This window comes from Dendropsophus ebraccatus, chromosome 4 (genome assembly GCF_027789765.1).
Source record: "Dendropsophus ebraccatus isolate aDenEbr1 chromosome 4, aDenEbr1.pat, whole genome shotgun sequence".
Taxonomy (NCBI): Eukaryota; Metazoa; Chordata; class Amphibia; order Anura; family Hylidae; genus Dendropsophus; species Dendropsophus ebraccatus.
In genome coordinates, this window is record NC_091457.1 from 151,696,628 (window position 1) to 151,712,922 (window position 16,295).

Below are 16,295 nucleotides of genomic sequence, written 5' to 3' on the forward strand. Positions count from 1 at the left end.
GACCATCACTATATACTGTACAGGACATTATACATAAGAAACATTAGACAAAACCAACAATGATAGTACAGTCACTAACTCCTTACTCATTCTTTACTGTATAGAGTCCCCCCCCCTTCCCAGCACTGTAACGGATGGGAGATGGTGGTGCACTGACTGTACTACTATTGTACTGTATATGCACTTCAGCAGTCTTATACAGTACAGTACAGGATGGGAGATGGTGGTGCACTGACTGTACTACAACTGTAATGTATATCCACTCCAGAAGTCTTATACAGTACAGGATGGGAGATGATGGTGCACTGACTGTACTACTACTGTAATGTATATGCACTCCAGCAGTCTTATACACTACAGGATGGGAGATGATGGTGCACTGACTGTACTACTACTGTAATGTATATGCACACCAGCAGTCTTATACTGTACAGGATGGGAGATGGCGGTGCACTGACTGTACTACTATTGTACTGTATATGCATTCCAGCAGTCTTATACAGTACTGTACAGGATGGGAGATGGTGGTGCACTGACTGTACTACTACTGTACTGTATATGCATTCCAGCAGTCTTATACAGCACTGTACAGGACGGGAGATTGTGGTGCACTGACTGTACTACTACTGTACTGTATATGCACTCCAGCAGTCTTATACAGTACTGTAAAGGATGGGAGGTGGTGTACTGACTGTACTACCACTGTACTGTATATGCACTCCAGCAGTCTTATACAGTACAGGATTGGAGGTGTTGGTGCACTGACTGTACTACTACTGTACTGTATAGGCACTCCAGCAGTCTTATACTTTGCTGTACTGTATGGGAAGCCTCAACAGTGCTAAACTTCACCAGGTACAACCCATGATCCACGCTTGCAAAAACGTTCAGATGCCGAGCAAAGTTTGAATTCTGAACGTTACTTCCAGGTAAATTTTCGTTTGAATACCGCAAGATTACTGTACTTCAAGACTGGGGGCCCAAAAAGTGTACCTGTCATTATAACTTTCAAAATGTAAATCAACAGTATATGTGATATAAAGCAAGTTTGCAAATTTTCTTTTTTGTTATCATGCTGTAAAACAAAGATAAAACTTACCCCAAATCCAGGTCCAGTCTTCTGAAGGGCTAATTCACACTGAGTAAACACAGTGTAATTCCCGCCGCGCTCAGTGTGCTGCTTTGAATGAATGAGAGAGCGTGCGCTTGTTCGCTTCCTCTCTGCTCAAAGAACTAACATGTTTGCTCTTTGAGCCGAGAGCGGCGGCAGCAGAAAAGCGCGTGCCCTCTCATTCACTCAAAGCAGGACATTAAGCATGGAATTACACCGTGTTTACTCAGCTTTTTAGTCTGACATGACATGCCTTCTCTGTGAGCGCAGATGACTGGGACTCCCTAAGTTTAGTCTCTTTTTTTCAACCAGCACAAGACTAAAATGCTGCCTTCAGGAGACTGGACCGGGTTACAAGTAAGTATAGCGTTGTTTTAAAGCATGATAACTAAAAAAAATAATATAATAATAATGTCATGAATGTTCCTGTTGGGACCTTGGTGTAGTCCTTGGTTCGTAAGATATGACAGAGACTGTGCTTTTGGCCATAATTCTGCACTTTCATTACATTTATGTCTCAACCTGGTCCGAACACTGCCTTATTGCAGCCCTCTCTGGGTGGTGATTAGCAGGGTTCCACCGCCCCCGTGTCCACCTGTTTAGTTCACTGGCAGGTTCAGAGTTCCGCTTTGTCGGTTTGGTTTCTCTGTGACTGAGGGATCTTCCAGCCAGTGAGTTTCCTTGTTGTCAGCTGTGTATGCTCTGGAGTCAGGAGGTGGGTCCATTGGAATTCTGGGCCAGGCTCTGGTTCTCTATAAATGGTTCTCAGCATAACAGTTCATTGCTGGTTATTCAGTGTAGTTTCCCTGTCCTGCATTCTAGCTCTTCCTGCATTTAAGACCATGCCTTATTGTGTTTTGTTGATCTTGTCTTGTCCTGTGTTACACCTGCCTAGGCTAGGGACTGTCGCCAAGTTGCTCGCTGCTGCCTAGGGCAGACCGCGGCAATTAGTCAGGGACAGTGTGCTGGATTCAGCGTAGGGCTCACTGTCCCTGTGTGTTTGCAACTGGTTCTGACAAATAATTAATGGAAATTGCAAACTTGCTTTATATCACATCCCCTACTGATTTAGACTTTGAAAGTTAAAACAACAGGTACCTCTTAAAAAGGCTGCCCGAGAAGGGAATAAGGGAGCGAAATTAAGACTATGGGAGAAAGGGGGAGAAGTTTGTGACAGTGTCATCCAAATTCACGTTAGAGGGGGAGCTTTGTTTTAAAGAATAAGAACAAAAAAAAGAAAAAAAAACTTAATGGAAATTGCAAACATGATTTACTTTACATCCCCTCATCATTTAGATTTTGAACAGTATAACGACTGTGATAAAATAAATGTAATAGTTAGAGATGAGGGAACTGGGTTCGGGTTCAAGTCCATCCGAACCCGAACATTCGGCATTTTATTAGTAGTAGCTGCTGAACTTGGATAAAGCTCTAAGGTTGTCTGGAAAACATGGATATAGCCAATTACTATATCCAGGGCTTTATTTAAGTTCAGCAGCCCCTGCTAATCAAATGCCGAACATTTGGGTTTGGATGGACTCGAACCCGAACCCGGTTCGCTCATCTCTAGTAATAGTCCTCTAAATCATAGCACTAGTAAAAATGAGGATTTTAAAGGAGTACTTCGCCCCCCCCCCCTTCCAAAAAAAAAAGACATACAGAATTTATACTTGCCATCCCTCCGGTGACGATTGCCGTTCGAAGCTTCCGCCGGCCGCGTCCCTGCCATCTTCGCCCGCCGTCCTCACTTCCGGTTGAGAGAAAAGGCTGCTGGTGCAGCTTTTTCATTGGCTGGAGCACATCACTTCCAGTTTGCTGGGCAAGCTGGAAGCCATGTAATACGCTTCAGCCAATGAAAAGGCTTCTAGTGTGCAAGTGTACCAGCAGCCTTTTCCTCTCCCATTCACTGCTGTGGAAGACAGCGAAGAGGTAGAAGACCAGCCCTACCCCCTGCTGTGATGACATCGACCCAAGATGGCGCCCCCCAGGAGAAGAGGACGGGGTTGACAGTGATTTTGGTATGTATACTTTATTTAACTTCCGGGTGGGGGTTGATTTGATTTGATGATACAACTCGCACAAAAAAAGCAGGACATGATACATACCCCCTTAATTTTATTTTGCACCTTTTTGTAACCCAGTGTCACTCGATGTTGTATTTAAAAATGTGTCTATTTTTCCATCAGCTATAACCTGTATACACAATGATCGCGTTTACAATGATGGAGAAATTATTGAAAATAGATGTCCCCCTGGGCAGGAGCCACAACAAGGATCAGAATTGGGGCAGTGTTACTATTTTGGGATACATCCACTACTTGTTTGTCAGGGTAAGTTTATAGCAGTTAAAAAATGTTAAACGTATGAATTTTCATTTACTTTTCTTCTTTTCTGGCTGCTTTCCCCACTTTAGGAAAAACTACTGTATTCTCACTGACTCCAGCTTACCTCTATTTTATGTAAACTATATTGCCATGATATATTTAATGTCTTATTACTCATTATTAAAGCATCTCATGCTGCTTCTGCATCCCTGCCTTTATACCCTTACCTTTTGAACTGTTTATTTGCTCATATTGCAGTAGATAACCCTGTAAGGGTAGTAAATGTTATCCCCACCACCTCCCAGAGCATAAAGAGCTGATAGAGGCGTTAGAGGAAATTGGAGGCAAAGCGACTCTGTAACCACAATCTGACCCCCCCAAACCGCTTGTACCTTCAGATAGCTGCTTTTAATCCAAGTTCTGTCCTGGGGTCTGTTCGGCAGGTGATGCAGTTATTGTCTTAAAAAACAACTTTTAAACTTGCAGCCCTGTGCCAAACAGCCATGGCCTAGATTGACTATGCATTAGGCTGGAACAACCTCTCTGTCCCTCTTCCCCGTCCTCCTTATCATTAGGAATGCCCTAGGCAGATTTTCTCCTATTCATCAGCTGTGAGAACACGGCACATGGGCTGGATCGTTAAAGGGGTTCTCCAGCGAAAAGCATTTTTCCAGTAATTGAAACACATTACAAAGTTATATAACTCTGTAGTATGCTTCGATCACCTACCTGTCCCCCTTCCCTATCTCCCCCCCCCCTCAACCCCCCACCAGGAAGTGAAGTAAACTCATTTTTACCTAATGACTGTTGACACCAGGCTGTTCTGTGGCAGCCATTTTGTGACAATGACATCATCAAGAAGGAGGCAGGTCTAAACCCTGTTAGGCCAGCTTCTCTTTGTCAGATGACTCAGGTTGCTCAGCTCTGATTGGCTGAGCAAGATGTAAGCCATCTAACAGTTTTACAAAGTCAGTTAGACATCATGGGAGACAAAGTGTATCATAGGAAAGCTCAAAACAGGAAGCCAAGAAAAAATAAAGCCACCAACTGGAGCTTCAGTTAATTTTTTTTTTTTAATCAGAGCCGGAGTACCCCTTTAAGGCACCTGTGCAATGTTCACTGCAGAGGAATAGGAAATATCCTGCCAGTGACATTCCTAATGATGAAGAGGTTGGGGAGGAGGGGTGGTGCAAGGTTAGGGCACGAATACTCTAGGCCACGGCCATTTGGCACAGGGCTGCAAGTTTAAAAGTTGTTTTTTATTACAATAACTGCATCACCTGCCGAACGGACCCCAGAACAGATCTTGAAATAAAAGCAGGTATCCGAAGGTACAAGTGGTTTGTGGGGGGGGGGTTAAGGGGGGGCAGATTGTGGGTACAGAGTTGCTTTAATCCTTGGATAGTTCAGTGGATTTGTTGTTGGCTGGCAGATAGATTGTTGTTGGTAATGGTGTATCTTCTGAACAGATACCGGTTACATGTGGTGACCCCAAGGGTCTGTTCTGGGTCTTATTCTTTCTGATATGTTTGTAAGGGACATAGGAGAAGGTTTGGTAGGTAAGGTTAGTGACATAGGAGAAGGTTTGGGGACTAAAAAAGGTCGAAGAGGGTAGTGTTTTTGAAAAAAACAAACAGAATTTAAAGCGAATGTACCAGCAGGTACATCGCTTTAAGATTTATACATCAATGGTGCTGTGTCATAGAGGGGCAGGGGTTTCCTCCCACTGGAGACGGAATGGCTCGCCTCTATTTCTTCAGGCCGGATCGGTGACCGGGATTAGACCGTCTCTGTGTGCGGGAACCGGGCCATGGTTCAAAAAAGGACCACAGCAACGACATCCCCGTGCTGGCGCCGGTTTATTGATGTATAAACCGTAAAGTGATGTACCTGCTGGTACATGCGCTTTAAGAACAAGAGGACACAGTGAGAGGTTAGTTGAAGGAAAGAATAAAAGCAAAGTGAGAAAATATTACTTTACTGAAAGAGTAGCAAATGCTTTGAACAAACTTTCAGCAGGTGTGGTAAGTAAATCTACAATAACAGATTTTAAACATGTCTGGGGTATACATGTATCTATCCTAAGATAATGAGAAAACACTAAAAGGGCAGAGTAGACTTTCTCTTTTAACAATCTTCCCCTTATCTTTGCCCTTTTTTTTACATTGTGGGAACATAGCCTGAACGTGTATAGCCATCAGGATATCGCATAAGTGGCACTTTAATGCAGGTCCCATCTGAGACTTACACCTATTTCGAGCCCCCCGGACCCTTCTGGCTTTTTCACGGCGGCTGGAGGTGGTCAGGAAGCCTAGAACAATCAAATTTAGCAAGGAACTATGGGGATATGCCAGGAAAAATATTATTGGATGTTTTATTGGACTTATTGATTATACTGGTCTACATTTGGGGGAAAAAAATTATTTGTCTGACCTAAATATTTTTGCTGATTTTACCCAAATAAAAGGAGCTAATTCCATATTTGAAGTATGCAACACGTCAATTTTTTTCACAAATGAGAAATGTTTGATTTATTGTGCCAATTTTCATTTTTGTGCTTTCATTTTGTCCTCCTTGTGTTTAAAAGATCATAGCACTTGCATTTTTTCACCTACAGACCCATATGAGCCCTTATTTTTTGCGACACCAATTATACTTTGCAATGACAGACTTAATTTTTCCATAAAATATACTGCGAAACCAGAAAAAAATTGATTGTGCACTGAAATAAAAAAAAAAGTGCAATTATTTTTATTTTGAGGGGCTTTGTGTTTATACCATTCACCCTATGGTAAAACTGGCATGATGTGTAACTTGCATAACTTTTATTTTATTTGATGGCTTTTAGAAAATTAAAGGGGTAGTGCGGCGCTAAACAATTATTCACTAAATAACACACATTACAAAGTTATACAACTTTGTAATGTATGTTATGTTAGTGAATCGCCCCCTTCCCTGTGTTTCCCCCCACCCGGAAGTGTAGTGCTCTATACATACCTGCTTCTTGCCGACCCCTGTCCGCCATTTTGTGCCAATAATGTCATCTTCGGGCGGACGGCCGAACCGATCTGACCGTCCCTAGTGCCGGCCGCCCTCTGCCGCGTCATCAGCTACTCAGCCGCGATTGGTTGAGCATAACTGTGATGGCGGACGGGGGTCGGCAAGAAGCAGGTATGTATAGAGCACTACACTTCCGGGTGGAGGGAAACACAGGGAAGGAGGCGATTCACTAACATAACATACATTACAAAGTTGTATAACTTTGTAATGTGTGTTATTTAGTGAATAATTGTTTAGCACCGCACTTTAAGGCTATGTTCACACTACGTATATTTGAGGCTGTATGTTTGAGGCTGTATAGCAACCAAAACAAGAAGTGGATTGAAAACACAGAAAGGCTCTGCTCACATAATGTTGTAATTGAGTGGATGGCCGCCATTTAATGGCAAATATTTGCTGTTATTTTAAAACAACGGCTGTTATATTGAAATAATGGCCGTTATTTACTGTTATATGACGGCCATCCACTCAATTTCAACATTGTGTGAACAGAGCCTTTCTGTGTTTTCAATCCACTCCTGGTTTTGGTTGCTATGAGGACCTGACATGAGGACCAAATACAGCCTCAAATATACATAGTGTGAACCCAGCAGCTTAAAAACAAAAACAAAAACCTTGTGTTCTTGACCCCGGAGGGATACTCCTGAAACATCTGAGAATGCTCGCTAGGAATGGCCAGCTTATTTTGTTGAAAGCATGACAGGGAGGCGAGAACAAGTGACATGGTGCAGGATGTTACTTGCTCTTGTCATGTTGTCCCTTGCCTCACGGTTGGGCATAAAGCCGACCTGGTCTTGGTAAATGACATCCTGGTGGAGAGGGGTCAACCAAGAAGCTAGGATCCTAGCAAATAATTCTAGATCCAGGTTCAAAAGGGAGATGGGGCGATAGTTCTGACAGAGAGACACATCTTTACCTTCCTTCGGGATTACCTTTATATGAGCATGAATTAAGTCGTGAGGAAGGGTGGAACCAATAGTAAGGAAGTTGAAAGCAGAGAGGAAATGATCACGAAGAAAGGAGCAAAGGTCTTGAAGTAGGGTAGGGTGAAGCCATCTGGGCGCCTTATTAGAGGGGGACGACTTAATGGCCCAATCCCACTCCATGCAGGTAATAGAAGCCTCCAGAGTGGATATAGCATCAACAGGGATGTTAGTCCAAGTTCGTTATGTAAGAAACAATAGCGAGAACAGCAGGGGGTGGGGGCAGGTGGGTTCCCTCTGCAGGACAACTGTGAGGGGGAGGAAGCAAGACCATAAAAATTCTCGTAAAAAAAAGACAAAATGCATTTAGCACCAGTACCAGCACAAGTATTTTTATCTGAAGCTTTTATGTAAATTGGTCCCTATGTTGGGCATCAGAAGGAGAAGTTAATTTAATCAAGAGGGAGTTGATCATCCATTGTTGTCACAACCCCTTGAACCTGTATGATGTGTCACTTATGCTAGTCACAATCCTTATTGGAGTTATAAAAGTTTTGTAGACCATTTAAAATATGTATATGCTGTAATTTTGAGAATATTTTATTTATAGTATATGCTATGCTGTGTCTGGGCACCTTGTGTAACACTTGTAAGGCATCTTCTCATCTGTCAGCTAAGTCGCTGGGTCTTAATGCCAGTGGGTTCTCAATCTGATCGTTGGTAGCAGGGCCCCTGGCCACATGCGGTGGATGTATAGATGAACAAAGTGTATGCCAGTGCTGTGTATATGCCAGCACTGGCATACATTTTGTTCATCTATACATCCACCGCATGTAGCCAGGGGCCCTGCTACCAGCGATCAGATTGAGAACCCACTTGCATTAGGACCCAGCGACTTAGCACCTCAGCTCCCTGCATCTATCTGAGAACAAGGCCATGCTGCTGATCAGCTGGTGAGAGTGCTCCCCATGAACTTAAACTAAGCCTAACCTGAACTGAACCGGCCTGACGACATCTCCAAGCCGAGGGACAATATTGTCTGGATTTCTCCTTTAACATCTCTCCCCTGTGCTAATGAGCAGAGAGTCCATGGACTAACCAGGAGTCCAGCACCAGCACTCCATTTACTGCCAGCAATCCCAGGGGGGTTTCATTGCTTATCAATGTGGTTCTACTATCGCTGCAGTGTATTCCAGCTGAGACTTGTGGTACTACAGTCAGGGCTGTATTTACCACTAGGCACCCGTGGTCCGGTGCCTAGGGAAGCACCTTGCAGGGGGGCAGCACCAGGGAGCAGGGGGGAAACAACTTTTTTAAAATCTTTTTTTATTTTTTTTAGTCTTCCAGTCAAACTTGCCAGTAAATCTGGTGACTTTTTGATGGGGGGGAGGTATGATCAGGTCTGCTATAACTATGGATTTATTGCCAACTATTCTACCAATCCTGTGGTGAGAATTCCTTCAAACAATATGCAGACGGCTCTAATCATTCAATGTGGAAATTTATGTTTTAAGCAGTTAAAACCCATGAAAATGCGATGTTACTACATGTAGAGAAACGCATGTGGCCGAAACCATGCTCCCCAAGATGGGGCGTCTTCAGGTTTAGTGCCTAGGGCAGCAGCAGCTGTTAATACGGCCCTAACTACAGTGGAATACCAGCAATCCCAGTTCAGTGTGGTTCTACTCTCGCAACAGTGTATTCCAGCTGAGACTTGTGACAGTACAGTGCCATTCCTGCAATCCCAGTGTTTTTTTTTTTTTCTTGCAGCACAGTCCAGCTGAGACTTATAGTTCTACAGCGCTTAAAGTGACTGTACCACCAGGCCCAGGCTGAAGCACTGGAGGCGGGCCAACCCACCCTTAGTGGGAAGAAACCCCAGCCCCTCCATGACATGACTCCATTAGAATTAATGGAACCCTATCATAGAGGGACGGGGGTTTCCTCCCATTAAGGGTGGGTTGGCCCGCCTCCAGTGCTTCAGCCTGAGCCTGGTGGTACAGTCACTTTAATATATTCCAATGCGCTATTGTTGTGTCTCTTTACCACGGCTGTGACTAGCATAACACCATAAGGGCCCTATGGTTAAATTTTACATTTTAAACTGTGTATTACTGTTTGTTTTTTTTTTATTTACTTATTTTTTCTCTAATATTTGTGTTTGTTAGTAGTTATATTTGTATCTCGTTTTTTACACTGACGCAATGATCCATGCTTTGAGATTTTTACTATTTTTACTTTCATTACCAATGCTTTTTATTTGGACTATCAAGTAGACATTAAGTATATTGCCTGGACATCCAGGCTCCTCTCTCTCTCTCTCTTTTTTTTTTTTTTTTTTTGTAACTTAGGCCTTATGCACACGTTCAGTATTTTTTTCTGGTCCTGAAACAACCCGTGAGAAATTGCGGATTGGACATCCGTATTCCATCCGTATTCCATCCGTATTCCATCCGTTGCTGGACCAGACTTCAACTGAGCAGTGAATGAATGGCAGACCCCCTCTGCGGCATCAGACCCCCTCTGCGGCTGCATCAGACCCCCTCCTGCATCATCAGACCCCCTCTGCGGCATCAGACCCCCTCCGGCGGCATCAGACCCCCTCCGGCGGCATCAGACCCCCTCCGGCGGCATCATCAGACCTCCTCTGCGGCGGCATCAGACCCCCTCCTGCATCATCAGACCCCCTCTGCGGCATCAGACCCCCTCCTGCGGCATCATCAGACCCCTCCTGCGGTAAGGATGCGATCACCTATGCGATCCTCCTGTGCCGTTCTGCCTTCAGTGCTCTTAATTGATTCATTGATACTTTCCTAACCACATAGTAAACACCAATTTATTGAGCTAATTGGTAATGATGATTGGCAGCTGGGCTACAAAGGTACAAGTACCAATTACCTCAATAAATTGGGGTGTTTACAATCAACACCCCAATTTATTGAGGTAATTGGTACTTGTACCTTTGTAGCCCAGCTGCCAATCATCATTACCAATTAGCTCAATAAATTGGTGTTTACTATGTGGTTAGGAAAGTATCAATGAATCAATTAAGAGCACTGAAGGCAGAACGGCACAGGAGGATCGCATAGGAGATCGCATCCTTACCGCAGGAGGGGTCTGATGATGCCGCAGGAGGGGGTCTGATGCCGCAGAGGGGGTCTGATGATGCAGGAGGGGGTCTGATGCCGCCGCAGAGGAGGTCTGATGATGCCGCCGGAGGGGGTCTGATGCCGCCGGAGGGGGTCTGATGCCGCCGGAGGGGGTCTGATGCCGCAGAGGGGGTCTGATGATGCAGGAGGGGGTCTGATGCCGCCGCAGAGGAGGTCTGATGATGCCGCCGGAGGGGGTCTGATGCCGCCGGAGGGGGTCTGATGCCGCAGAGGGGGTCTGATGCCGCAGAGGGGGTCTGATGATGCAGGAGGGGGTCTGATGCAGCCGCAGGAGGGGGTCTGATGCAGCCGCAGGTTCAGACTGAGGAATTCTCGCGGAAAATGTCCGCGGAATTCCGTCAGCTGTCCGCCCGGAGATCCGGAGAACTATAGATCCCAGCACTTCTATATACTGCTGTGCACAATAGGAGCATGAGCCCATATTTTTCTACGGAAATACGGATGCCAAACATGTTGCAATCCGCAAACAATCCGTAGACAATTGATGTCAATGAGAGCATCCGTGAAAAAATCTGGGTCCGCACCCGGTCCGCACTAGGACATGTCCTTTTTTTTTTACGGATTGATTTTCATCCATTTCTGCTACTGATCGTGTGAATAGCCCAATAGACTTCAACGTGCACTAACTCGGATACGGAAATACGGATCCGTAAATTACGGAACGTGTGAATATAGCCTTAGGGTTGCCATTGCCTGAGCTGCTTTTATTGTGTTCTTGTCATTTTGTGGATTTTCACTTATCCATTTTCATTTCACATACCGATTTATATCCATCTGCATACCTACACTAGCTTTGAGGTCTAGGCTTCTTTCTTGTATTCACATGTTCTTTTCACTGAACCCAGTAAATTGGTATAACTCAATAGGAGTTTACAGTGCCCAGTGAAAGAATAATATGGACTGTGTCTTCACTGGTCCCATTGAACTCCTAAAGGCAACCAGTTACGTACTTGGAAAACTGAACTGAACTTGGAACACTTGGTTGGCAGCTGCAACAAAAAAAATCACCCACAGTTACATATTATGATTAATCCTTTTCTCCCACTCAGTGATCCTCCAGAAAGCATGTGCGGCTGTGTTTTTTTTTTTTTTGTTTTTTTTTGTAAATTTCCTTAACACATTCGTTTCTCAGAACAAATCGAGTTGATGGCCCATTTCCCAGCTAATTTTCATTTGCCGGATTTGCTTAGCTCATCTCTAAAAGGGAAACTTTGTCTATTGTCTGTTGTCTAATGTCTATTTTTCTCTTTTAGATATAATGAGAGGTTGCCCCATTCCACATAGCTCAAATTTTATTTTAAGTCCTCACCGGTCATTTTATCCGGTTGGTAGTACTGTATCATTATCATGTGGCGAGGGCTCTACCAGAGTTGGAGATCGGGATAGACTTTGTACAGACGAAGGTTGGAATCCACCTTTACCCAAATGTGAAGGTGAGTTTATGTAACTTAAATAAATCATTCTAGGTTTTCTGCTGAAGATACAAAAAACTGTGTGGGAGATTTTTCTCCCTCTCTATGTGCAACTTTGTAGCTTCTCTGTAATGCTGGGATGATTATTCTGATGTCAAGTTGCTAAGGAACTCACTGGGGGGAATTTACGAAGACTGACGTACAAGTATGCCGGTCTTATTTTAGGCCCTGTCCACTTTTTCAGAGAGGATTCACTAAGAGGCGTATGCGTAGGCGTCATGATTTCCCCCCTGCGAGCAGGCGTAAATCATGATAAATTAGGCCACAGCTCCTCCCCGCCTTATCACGCCCCCGCAAGCTCCGCCAGCCCGCCCATTGAGTGGGGCGTACGGGAGGTGTACACCATGGAGAACCTTGGTTAAGGGTGCCTTCACACGTACCAGATCCACAGCGGATTTCACTCTGCGAGTTTTGCAGCGAAATCCGCTGTGGATCCTGGTATAGTGAAGGTGTATAGGGTTACATACCCACAGCGGGATTTTCATTCCGCTGCGGATATGTGACCTGGCCCCTAACCCATAGCATCCCGTCTCCTGCAGCGCCGGCCTGCAGCATACATTACCTGCTCGGTGCCGTGGCTGTGTGAGGCTCCCGGCTCCCCTCGCTCTCCATCAGCCAATCAATGTACGGCGGCGGGATGCAGGGTGTAAACGGGGCCGGGTCACATACTGGCAGTGGAATGAAAATTCCGGTGTGGGTATGTGATACCATACATCTTCACTATACCAGGGTCCGCAGCGGATTTCGCTGCAAACTCGCAGCGTGAAATCAGCTGCGGATCCGATACTTGTGAAGGCACCCTAAGGCCTGCCAGGCATCTGCTAGCTTGGGTTTCTCATGCTCAGTTCAATCACAGTCACCTGATCTTACCCATTAGTACGGGCCGTTGGTTTCACTTCACATGCAGGCAAGGGCGGGGGGGGGGGGGGGGGGGTCACAGCAGTGTAACAGTTTGGAAAGGAAACCAGGGAGTGAATAGATCCATGGGGAAGAAAAATGGCACAGGGATGTAAGTTTAATAAAACAGCACATTTATACTTCTTTACATATACCGTATGCGGGTCACATCTGATTTCATCTTCTTCACTTTGTGACACCAGCACTTTCAGATTATACATGTATTGAACTAATGGTATGTATGGAAGTATTCTCATCAGCTATACCAGAGAGGTACTTAAATGTGTAGCCGTAATATTGTTGCAAGGTTCAGAAGCAAGCCCCAGTGATTCGCTTTTCAACAAAAAGGGTTTGCCCAAGCACATAATATAATGTTTTTGTAAGGCAGTGTAATAATACCAACATGTCAGAACTAGACTAACAGAGACTCTTACTACTCAGATGATCTTGGATATAGAAATAGGGCGGAATTGTGTAATACCCATACAAATTTCTAAAAGTTATATCAGTCCAAACAGGTAATGAATAAGATGTGACAAACTGCATGATGGGATATGCAAAATACCTCTCGTTCCACCTTCAGTATATGTGTTCATATGGTACATTCACTTTAACCCCTTAGTGACCACTATATCGTCTTTTTACGGCAGTCACTACTGGGCTTTATTCTGTCCCTGTCAGCTTTTTACGGCGGGGACAGAATAAATGCTACCAGAGCAAGAGCGCCAGTACTGCAGCAGCTGTCAGTAGTAGTGCAGTGTATTGTAACAGTGATCTTTTGTACACTAGTGTACAGTAATATACACTAGTGTAAGGCTATGTTCACACTACGTAAAAGTACGGCCATTGTTGCCATCGGCAACAACGGCCATACTATGTACGTTGTGGAACATTTCCTCCCCTATGGGATCCCGGCCGGAGTGTATACACATTGTACAATGAAGCAAGCGGCTCCGGCCATTTGCTTCATTGTGTGCTGTGTGAAGTTCTGATGCGGGCGTGGGCTTATACGCCCGCATCAGAACAGTACGGCCGGAAAGATCATCCAGCCGTAACTGCAGTACCGGCCGGTATGATCTTTGCAGAGACTGTCCATTCCGTGACCTGGCTGGGTCACGGAACGTCCGGTCTCTTACAGAGTGTGAACATAGCCTAAAAGTAGAAAAAAAAAAATTGCACCAAAACACACACAATAACAAAAATGCATTATATTCCCTATACATAATAAACATATACATAAAACCACCTAAAAAAATGTAAAATCTACACGTGTTTGGTATTCCCACGTCTGGCTGGCAGCCTTACAGAAGGTGAGCACCTCTACTATCGTGGCTGCTGTACTGAGCTCCTGATTTGGGGGGGGGGTGCTACTGCCTTGGCTCCCCCTACAGTTGCATGTGACACTGTCCCTAGTGCCCTCCCCTGTTTCTAAGTGGCCCCTGCCTTAACACCGCCCCTTCCTTGTGGCCCCTGTCCTATGCTTTCTCTTTCTGCCTTGTGGCACCTGCCTTATGCCCTCCTCTGGATCCTAGATTTAAATGAGGCTGATGAGCTGATGAAGACACATCTGTTGAAGAATATAGTCTGATTATAGTTTGGTCTTGTGAATTCTGGTAGCAACCAGTTTAAATGTCAGTTTTTTGGATCCTACACATCCAAAACATCCTAAACATCTCATGCTTACCTGTCTACGCTCCCTCAGGGTTCTGTTGTGGCATCTCTGGTGTCCCGTACTGACTACAACTGCCGCCACTTCCCAGGTGAACTTGGGACAGCCTGCTCAGCAAATCACTGACCACAGCGCTGTCCCGCCTCAGTCAGTTATTGGTTGAACAGGCTGTTACTCCTGAAAGGAGTTCATTTTGTAAATGGTTGCAGCTACAGTCAGTGGGGTACACCACAGATGCCACAACAGTACCTTGGGGAAAATAATAGAAACAGTGGCGGAATGACCCAGCCCAGCCATCTTGACTTACACCCATGTGTAGCAATATATATTTCTCATAGAGAGAGAATAGATCTATTTATAGTCCTATATTTTCTCTCTCTCTCTCTCTCTCTCTCTCTCTCTCTCTCTCTCTCTCTATATATATATATATATATATATATATATATATATATATATACTGTATGTGGTTTATAGCAGTGCATGAATGAAGCATAAGAAGCACAACTATTAAAGGAAATTTGTCAGCTGTAACTCAAGTTCCAAACTGCTGACACTGTTAGAAACACAGGACTAGCCAGATATCCCCCTGGGAAGGGCCCAGCCAAGGGGTGGCTCCTGTAGGCAATGTGATGACAAGGGAAAAACCAAGGCCAGGTCTCCATCCACAAACAGCTGTTTCGGGGTGTTGCCCCTCAATGCCTAGTAGAGCCATACGGGAAACAGATCACTGATTTTAGGGAGACCAGCTAAAGATAACGCTGTTGGCTGCCAGCTAAAGCGCTCAGTGCAATGAAATACTTGATGAATTGCTCCCTGGGATATAAATATGCAAAAAAGCCAATGGAGCCTCATTTAACTGTTACAGAACTAGCCAGATATCCCTACTAGGCATTGCTCCCACCTAGCCAGAATCCTGCTCCACACTGATGAGGCGCAACACCCTGAAACAGCTGTTTGTGGATGGATATGTGACCTTGGTTTTTTCCTTGTCATTACATTGACCACTTAATATGGTGGTTTTGGTGGCTTCCCTACAGGAGCCTCCCCTTGGCTGGGCCTTTCCCGGAGAGATATGTGGCTAGTCCTGTGTTTGGAGACTCGTAAATGAGGCTCCATGGGCTCTTTTGCAACACACCTAGGATTTCACTGTATTGTACACTTTAACCAGCAGCTGACAGTGTTATCTTTGGATGGTCTCCCTGAGACCAGCAATCTGTTTCTCTTATGGCTCTACTAGGCATTGCTCCCACCTAGCCAGAATACTGCTCCACACTGATGATGGGCATACACCTTGAAACAGCTGTCTGTGAATGTATACCTGGCCTTGGTTTTTCCCTTGTCATCACATTGACTTATAGGGCCTCTTAATATGGTGGTTTCCCTACAGGAGCTACCTCTTGGCTGGGTCCTTCCCAGAGGAATATCGGGCTAGTCCTGTGTTTTGAGACTCTTAAATGAAGCTCCACTGGCTCTTTTTTGCATATTTGCATTTCCTAGGGAGTAATGTGCCTATGATTTCACTGTATTGAGAGCTTTAACCAGCAGCCGGCAGTGTTATTTTTGGCTGGTCTCCCTGAGATCAGTGATCTGTTTTACTGATAGCTGTTGATAAAAGGAGACACATGATACCTTTCATCCAGCTGTGCCTCCATGATGTAGAAAATAATTT

The 16,295-nt window shown here is 44.8% G+C and overlaps 1 protein-coding gene across 4 annotated transcripts in view; it reads left to right on the plus strand.

Moving 5' to 3' along the window:
* CFH (complement factor H) overlaps nt 1-16,295 on the plus strand; it is a 142,836-nt gene that overhangs the window by 67,462 nt on the left and 59,079 nt on the right. For all 4 annotated transcript variants that reach the window (XM_069967462.1, XM_069967465.1, XM_069967464.1 and 1 more), the window contains exons 11-12: nt 3,298-3,441; nt 11,842-12,021. In XM_069967462.1, the coding sequence (XP_069823563.1) occupies nt 3,298-3,441; nt 11,842-12,021 (324 nt within the window). The remainder of the gene's footprint in view (nt 1-3,297; nt 3,442-11,841; nt 12,022-16,295) is intronic.